Raw genomic sequence first — 9,602 nt, 5'->3', positions numbered from 1 at the left:
TTTCTGCTTTCTTTTTTTTTAAGTTTATTTGCATTGTTTAGCATCAGCCTGATTGTAATTTAATAGTCAGACTATCATTTCTCTATATAATCTTTTCCCTTATGAAAGATCTTCGCTTTTAATTAACAAATCTTTTGGCATTGGACAGTTAAAGTTGAAGGCAAAATATTTGCTAAGTCCTAATATTTTATAAGTTTCTGCTATTTATGAAGATCTACTTGATATCTTTGTAGTAGTATTTTTCGATAAGATAAGATAAGATTAGATATGTTTTTGGATTTAGTATGCGATTTTATTATACTCTTCGACAACTTTTCAGTAACTATGACTACGGGCAGATGAGATAAAAATGTCTATCAGTCAGTTTCAATTTGTGACCTCTACATGGTGCGATTTTTTAATTTTCCCGCATACTGCTCTGGTTACAAACCAATTGAGCGAACATGGAGAAAGGATTTTATAGTATTTACGAAGGAAACCCATTAGTTAAGTGCCAGCCAGCTTCCCGGTTGAAATAAGGATTTTTTTTTATTTTAGTAGCCCTTTGATTAATCTCGGTATATATCTGTAGTGATATGTAACATTTTTGAAATTACACATTTAAACTTTGATTTTCACATGTACTACAAGCATTTCTTATTGTATTTTACGTTGTAGCCGACGTTTCGTTGAAGGAAGTTCCGTCTTTTTTGCCTTAAATCACAATTGTTCTAAAATAGTGGAAGTCCTTTAATATTTTTTTCATTAACTCGAGGCAGTCAACAACAAGTAAAAGATTAAATAATTACTATACATTGAAACTACCATTATCAATATAATTCTCAAGTTAATTCTTTTTTAGTTTGTCAACGAAAAGTGTTTCAAGGGGGAATTATCGGTGACAACTTCTGTTTCTTTGTTTTTATTAATCAATCCTTGCCATTATTACTTTGTAGTTTCTTATCAACACGGGGGACGGCAGGGTCTTGATTGTTGCCAAGTTTAGTCGATTGCGCACTAGAGATGTTTTTCTTATACAATTTGCTCCGAACCAAAAGACTCTCCTTTCTTGATATGGTAGTTATGAAGACATTTCTGAAAGTTCAATATAATGTCTACGAGCGGTATTTTTGAAATCACAGTTTCAAAATCCAGAACAATCTTTTGGATTTCTTTTTTATTGATGCTACGGCTTCATCCATACCAAATTTGTGCAATATTTTGCCAATGTCCTTAAGGATCTCAATGGTTTACTTATATTTGTCTTGACACATTGACAGCAGTAACCGTTGTTTGTGTTTATTGACTTTTAAACCCAAATTTACATATTTTTTTTTCTTTAAAGACTTAGTAATTTATTATCCAATACATTTATGTAAATTATAAATTATATTTTATAATTTATTTAATAAATTTATTTCTACCATGCAACTTATTTTCATAAGCAAAAGTTGTCATTTCAAAGTCAAAAAATCTTTAATTTTTCCTTTCTCTAAAACAAGTATTAAAATAACTTTTGTTTACTGTGAGTCAACGTTGAAAATTAAAGAATCGTGACAAAAACACAAATAAACTGTTTTAGTTTCACTTCCTCGTTTATACCAAGACGAATTATGTTATTGTTTTGTATATAACTTAGTGGAAACTTCAAATATAGCCTTAAAGTCAATGATTAAGACAGAAGAAAAAGTAATTTTCATATAATTTGTATAGTTTTATTAAAATTACAAAAAAACAATAACCTCAAAACCATGCTTAATAAACTGGTCATAAACACAGAACATGAACCACAGATGCTACTAAAATAAACCGGAAACAATACGACGAATTGTAATTTTTATAAACATTTTAAATACAGCTATATGTCATGAGATTTCGAGTTCATCAGAATAGAAACAGAGATTTCATTATAAAAAGCAATAGAACATTTAATGATTACGGCAGGAAATACAATGACTAAGCGATTGCATGAAAATAAACAAATTAAAAATAAGTAGGAGTTTCCGTGGTCACAGATAAAACAATAAAAAAAATAAAAAAGTGAAGGACGATAAGACGATAAATATTATCTACTACAATATTGACAATGTTCAAAAATAAATATCCGAAAAACATGAAAATCCGCATGAAAATATGCTTTTTAGAATTACATTAAACAAATGTTGACTGATGGAGATGCAAATGGTTTTAAAATATATATATATATATTTATATATATACCGATGATCAATGTTTTGTAAATCTTCTAATGTGAAAATACCTATTATACAAGAGGTATAAAATGGCTGGTTATTCAGCATTAGGATATATCTAGATATGTGAGGTCTTCTCTCAAAAAATGTAATTCCTAGGAATTTTATTTAATTGATTAATAACTTAAAAATTTTGCACCACAGCTTATTTATTTCATACATTTTACGCTATTTTAAAAATTCAAATTTTGGATTTGAATTGCCTATTTCAACTTCAGTATTTAGGGATTTGTAACAGAATTACTATAATATATAAAACAGAACTTTTTTTTTTTTTTATTTGAACTGTATAGTGCTTGACTGTCATTCCACATGTTGGTAGGTGAAAATTTAGATATGTGGGTAGTGGACGCACTATCTCGGTGATATTTTATTCAGCCCTTTTCTTGAAGATATCGAAATTGTAATTAGATAGAAATACAGACAGACAAACTATTCCAATCCTTGGCTATACCAATGAGGAACGAGGAGAGTGAACAATAAACACAAAATATAAACGGTGAACGGGTGTTGTAATTATTATAACCAAACAAAACAGCCAGGCACGTTGTACCTATGGTGGCTTGACTTGGAGATTACGGATCCCTGAGATTATACACAGATAGCTAGGCAGCCTTTAGCTGATGACTAGCCTAATAAATGCACTTTGCTCAAATATCAAGGTGACTGTGCAGACCCAACCTCCATAGAACTTCGTCAGATTACATACGGGAACATGAAAAATCGGTTGGAAGCTTGACTTCATCTGATGAGTTTTAACTATGCCGAGGCCTCATGTTATTATGGCACGGCAGTAATTAAACCTCTTGGTTCCAAGAAGTTTAATTACTTCCCTTAATTTTCCCTTAGTTTTCCTTAATAGCATACAATATAATACAACAAACACATCAACCAACCACCGATATGGCTTTGTCATTGATCTCTAAACTAACAATATATTTTCGATCGGAATTTCATCTAGACATTTGCACAAAGAGAAACTTTACATTAATTTTATAGAAATTTTATTGATGCAGTGGTGGTAATTTTCTGTCGAGGTGGGGATTCTCGGGCGTTAATATAACTGACATAAATTTGTAGTCAATAAGCTGAATCGTTGCTAAAATTAATAAAAACAAAACGTATTAAAATTTTAATATTTATAGAGCCAGCATATCTTTCCAACAATAAAATCTATAATCTATGTTATAAAAATATATATCTTTTTAGTGTAACCTAGATACTAGAAAACTATACTAATTTATGAATGTAGTAGTGAAATAAAAAAAGCGAGCGTAGAGTCTGAAATTTTTTGATTATAATACTGGGAAAAAATATTTAAGCAATTTAACTTTTATTAATGTCTTAATTCATGATTGCAAGTTGGTATTTTTTATGATATGGACAAAAAATAAAGTGTCAAACAATGAACAAAAATGACTTTAGACTCAACAACTAGAAAGGCCTAGAGATCAAAAATGGAATACCTTGGACTAGAAGTAAAAAAGATCTTAATAGGAGGTCCAGCATTCTAACTTTTCTAACAAAACTATACTATCAACTTTATGTCCATTTTCATAAAAAAGGAGGCACAGATCCGGTCGTTCGGGTCCAATCAAAGAGTGAAGACTTTTCAACAAACTAACATTCAACGTGTCAAAATGAATTAGAGAACATTATCAAAGATATTAATTTAAACTATCATAAATATATCAGTGGGACAGATAGCTAACCATTATATTGTACATTTTATGTCGCAATAAAAATTTATTGCTTAAATCCACGAGATAACTTCTTGTATAAAATGTATCGAGTAAATTAAAAAATTATAGTTTTACTTCAAAAAAACATACATCAGGTAAATTGAGCTGACTTCAATGCTAATAATTTATTTGTTTTTGTACACTTTTAAAATAACCATTAATTTTTATATAAATTACTAAAGGCAATTTATTTTCAGATTTGAAATGAAATCCCTGCTTCTTACTGTAGCCTTCATTGGCATCGTTGCCGCCGGTCCCGCCGGTCGCTTCATTAATGTTGGACCTGCTATTGTTGAACCATCACCAATTGATGTTGGACCTGTGATCATCGACGAATCCCCCATTGATGTCGGACCCGTGATCATCGACGAAGCACCCATCGATGTCGGACCCGTGATCATCGACGAAGCACCCATCGATGTCGGACCCGTGATCATCGACGAAGCACCCATCGATGTCGGACCCGTGATCATCGACGAATCCCCCATTGATGTTGGACCTGTGATCATCGACGAATCCCCCATCGATGTTGGACCTGTGATCATTGACGACGCACCCATCAACGTTGACCCTGTTATCGTTGATCCCAAGCTAAGACCTCTCGTCCAAGTCATCATTAACGTCAATTCCAAAAGCCAACCTGAAGTTTCTCCGATCGATATTGGTCCCGTTATTATCGACCCCATGCCAGAACCTCAACCAGAACCAATAATCGTTCCTGAGCCAGTATTCCCAGAACCTCAACCAGAGCCAATCGTCATTCCTGAACCAGTACTTCCTGAACCTCAACCCTCTCCCGTCATCCAAGAACCCGAGGCTCTTAACTAAATCATAATCTACCCTATATTAAAAATAAAAATACTGCATATATATTTGTTTTTTATTCGTATTTATTGAGTTCTTAAAATGAAAAATATTTTTTATTAAAAAAAAAACTCTACAAACTTAACGTGGGTTTCTAATTTGTGGTATAAGTAATTTAATCTGTTCAATATTCCTAGTTATTTTTTGCACTTTTATATTCTGTTGTCTGTTTACTTTTATCGCTAGTGGATAGATGGCAAACGCCTTTCTATCACGATCACATTAAAAATGTTACTTCAAAAATATGCCTTTGATTTAGTCACCTTATAGTAAGTGTTATTCTTAAATGCTTTCATTTGGGTCGTGCCTATTATGTCACAAAATAGTTACTCTAATATTAACGTTTTTATAATACTCGCAGTTGATTAGATCTACTATTAAGAAAAAATATCATATAATAAAATAATTCTCACAGTAATTTAAATGAATAAAACTCGCGAAAGTCCCATTATTCTTATAGTAATACTTATCACAAAAAAGAAACACAAGGTGTATACTCTGGATCCTTCGCAGCGGATGCCGTATTCTAGGCTTGATATTCAAGATGCTAGAAGCCTAATGCTCTGGAAAACTACTTATTAAACAGGGGTTGTGAATTGCCATTATAATATGGATAGCAATGCTGGGACTTATCATTCCATTCCCCACAGAGTAGTGTCGATAGTATCTAAGCAGGTTGAAGGAAGCATAAATAAATAGGATGCGAATAATTATCGCATTCCAAACCAATACGGAGGCTTTGTAGTATTAAACCTGACGTCTTCCATGAGTGTACCAGGCAGTAGTCAGAAGAGCCTAAAAGCATTTCCGATAGCAATACGTACAAGGTCGAGCCAAGAATCAGCATGGTCCTCAACATCAGGGATCTTCCTTTAACCTGATACAACTTTAGTTAAACCATAAGCCTTTGCAAATCTTGTGAGCTGCTCTTCCGATGTAGTGAGGAGTACATGATCGAAGCTATTCGTTGTGGTACGCATGGAAATCACCTAGCATCGCTACCCCCACGAAATTAGTAGCCTCCTGGACGTGTTCGGGAAGTCGGTCGACTTTCCACTATAAAGTATTAACAAATCTTCTTATTCAAGACTTCTAAAACAAATATTTTCCTTACAATATAAGCATACACGGGCCCGCTGCAGAATAAAGTGCTCAAGACTGTTGCCGGGGTAATGAAAGAATGATATGTCACTGGGATTTAATAATTCGTTTCCGTCAAGAATAATAAGGCTGGCTTCAGTGTGGTATTAGACGACGCTAAGATTTAAGAGGAGTCTCATTATGTTGCAAAATCCTCATTCAGTATAGCAGATTGCCGCTGTGTAACCTTAATGTATTTGAGTTTTTATGGGTGGAAAGGTGGGAAAGTGACCGACTTGGTCATTTTTCCACCTTTCCACCTACCCACCCAGTAAGGGGGACTTAAGACCCCCCAATACAACTTGTACTTGAAAGCCTATCCTAGGTTCTACTTCACTTCGAACTTCCGTGGAAGAATGTAACTTCCCCGGTCGAGCCAGCCAAATAACGAACTGCAGTCTGACTTCAGCTATGTTATATCACCATTTTCAGTCTAATGTTAGTTTAAAGCGTAAGGCTTATTAGTTAACTGAGTTTTAATAACCTTCAACAGCTTAAAATTTCTTAAAATAAAATTTAAAAAATTGGTCTTTACCAAGTTTTTCACGGAGATCAACATCATTGTATTTTTATTGAGAGTAAAAAAATATATTATCTAAATTATATATGATTAAAATATAAAAAGTGTCTATTATATCCTATACAGTGTTACTATTACAAATTCATTTTTTTTTCTGTGTGTTGGATATTTAGTTTCGTATAAAATAGTGACCGCAATAAATATTTTTTTTTTATTTGCATAGATATTTTTAAATTTATAGCATTTTACTGCTTGTCCTATAATACTCAAAGGTAGTTATAAAAATGTAGGAGAACTCATGACAAACATGTTGTATAATTTATTTACAATCTTTACTCGTCCACAATGTAATAACAAAAAGTAAGTAAGATTCTTTACATTTTTAATTATTATCCTTCTCTGCAAATCCGGAATTTGTTTAGTCTTGTAAACAAAATATAAAAGGAAAAGTTTCTTAATTAACCAAGGAAGGGCATCACTAACTTAGAAAAACAAATACTTTAATATTAATTTCACTTACTTTCTTTGCTTTACTTATTTATTATTTATTTATTACTTTCTCAAGATTGGCTCTAAAAAGTACACTATTGTCTGTCTATATAAACAAACAGTATAAAACGGACTTCATAGTTAGAGTAAAAGAAATAGCAGACTTAAATAACAATGAGCTACTGGAGATATAAACATTCTACCTGGAAGTTCTCAATAATTCTTGAAAAAAAATTTTGTTCGAGTTAAACGACATCGGGAGCTGTGTAACTTTGGATGGGTACAGGAAAATTATAAAAATTCCACAACCTCTCTTTATAAATTATAAAAATTTAATTAAATTTATTGATTTGGAAACTAAAGTTTTCTGAAGGAAAACGCTTGTTTTATTTCCATTAATTAATTAATTTCTACCACTATGTAACACTACCCATAATAGTGATAAGATAGAATTTTATATTGGAGTGTATAGGAATCGAAAATAACAAAATATTAATATACACTACATATGTTGATAAAAATAAAAAAAATATAGTTTAGTAATTCTTGATCAGAATATCCAGGACAAAAAATATAGTAGCATAAGATAATATTTACGTTAAAACAAAAAAGTTTTGTCTTTAAAAGTACAGTTATGGATAATTTGGAGTAAGTTAACCCAAGAATAAAAAGGGGACCGACAAAAAGCCTCTCATCCTGCCGAGTTATATACCTCACGAAAAAGGTTTCCCACCATTATTGCAACCAAAAGGCAAAAGATTTTACAAAATATTCTCTGCTCAATCCTGTTATACTCTATGACATAAATACGACTATAAAATAAAACAATTAATTATCTCGCTTATTTACATAAGGTTGAAAAAATTAATTTTTTGATTATTAAAAATGTTACCAACCAACTAATATTAATCACCTAATAGCTCAAGTATAGTATTTGGCATAAAATATTTATCATTTCCTTACCACGGCCATAACTTTAACGAACAATATCCAAGTGTGTGAAGTTTCCGTGGACTTTTACATCATGTTGACAAACATTAGTTGGAAATAAAGTTACCTATAAATCACCAAACATGTTTGTCGTTTTTCTTCATTTCGTTATTTTTAGACAACTGTATAACAATTTGTATTGTGATCCGAGTATATGTTGGGGCTTCCAAAAGAGATCTTAAATTCTAAAACGCAATTGCATTTTTCTCTAAAGTTGTGAGAAAATTTTTCACTAGGTATCTTCACTAGGTACTTTTTCACATTATCATATATTTGTACTTTGTACTCGGTTAATTGTTTCTTTATAATGAAGTTATTGGATTAAAAAACGGATTTAGGAGCACTAAACATATTACATTCCGTGTACCCTGGAAGCAAAAACGACCGACTTCTTATATTTAAGAAACAATCTAAGTTCATTATGTGTAGTTAACAGCTTTAATAGGTTTTGATATTGTGATAGGTTAATTGTATTCATGGATGATGTAATAAGTCGATTACTTTTACATATCAGTGCTCTCCTCAGGTAATAATATTGCGTAGAGGAACTTTTATAATTCACTTCATTAATCATCATCGAATAACCGTTATATTTTTGCCAAATGAAGTTGCTGTATTTCATTGTAAGTCTTAACTGCGACATAGAAATAACAAGAAGCGATTCCTTTAGCTAGATAAACTTGTTATCTTATTTAGTGCCCTCTACTTCGTGAGAAAAAAGTGACAGACAATTTTGTAGGTAGATTATTAGCTTTGTATAGATTTTTTGGTAAACAGAGAGAGGTGTAAATTTACAAACGATGTTGTAAAATAACAAAATATGTGTCCTTGTGGGACGATCCAGGTATTGTTGAAATATCACAGCACTGTTTATTATATACTTACATAAATAATATTTACATCTTTACTTATGCTAAAGCCCACGATTTAATTTATTTTTAGGTTCCGACCCAAAAAGGGGGGTGTAATACTGCATAAAAATGAATAAAATAGCAATACTATGTTGGATAGAAATGTAATGAAATCAGCCTTTAAGATTGAATACATTGTATTCCAAAAGATTGCATTCTAACGTGTCTATCTTAAAAACAGTTTCGGACTACGTATTTAAATTTGTTAAAAAAAAATTAACCTAGAATATCAAAACGTTAAAGTAATTAAAAAATATATTTTCTTTACTTACCAGTAAAAGATACCAAAGAGGCCAAATAATATCTACTTAAATAAAAACTATAATAAACATCAACCTTTCTAACTTCCTCATTTCAAAGCAACTTACTGTACATATGTCAACATTACTTAAGAGCATATTAATTCTAAATTAAAACCTTTACCTTCTGCGTAACAGAACATTCGAAGCGAATTGTCATTGCTGTTTCATAAATAATTTCTTTTAATCTAATAAGTTATATTGCATAAATATGCCTTTTAAATGACTTTTTCCTTCAGTTGTTTAAAGAATATATATATATATATATATGTGTACACTTATTTAATACATATTTAATTAAACTTTAAAAAAAAAATCAAATATTATTTATTAGATATTATCTGTTTTCAATAACACTTCAATACTTTTTTCGTACATATATTATGTTTCCAAATTACATTTTCTTCATATGCATA

At 31.2% G+C, this 9,602-nt stretch overlaps 1 protein-coding gene across 1 annotated transcript; it reads left to right on the top strand.

The window, feature by feature from the left end:
* The first annotated feature begins 3,942 nt into the window (after positions 1-3,942).
* Positions 3,943-4,843, top strand: LOC116778753 (magnetosome-associated protein MamJ-like). Its single transcript, XM_061529784.1, has 2 exons — positions 3,943-4,068; positions 4,171-4,843. Exon 2 carries the CDS (start codon positions 4,178-4,180, stop codon positions 4,799-4,801), a length of 624 nt encoding a protein of 207 aa, XP_061385768.1. The 5' UTR covers positions 3,943-4,068; positions 4,171-4,177; the 3' UTR covers positions 4,802-4,843.
* Positions 4,844-9,602: the final 4,759 nt, after the last annotated feature.

The sequence above is a fragment of the Danaus plexippus genome, chromosome 6 (genome assembly GCF_018135715.1).
Source record: "Danaus plexippus chromosome 6, MEX_DaPlex, whole genome shotgun sequence".
NCBI lineage: Eukaryota > Metazoa > Arthropoda > Insecta > Lepidoptera > Nymphalidae > Danaus > Danaus plexippus.
The sequence above is the reverse complement of the archived record's forward strand: the minus strand, read 5'-3'. Positions and strand labels throughout refer to the sequence as shown.

What these genes read in the sequence shown, in the direction of transcription:
- LOC116778753 (XM_061529784.1), top strand. Translation starts at nt 4,178, where the DNA reads ATGAAATCCCTGCTTCTTACTGTAGCCTTCATTGGCATCGTTGCCGCC.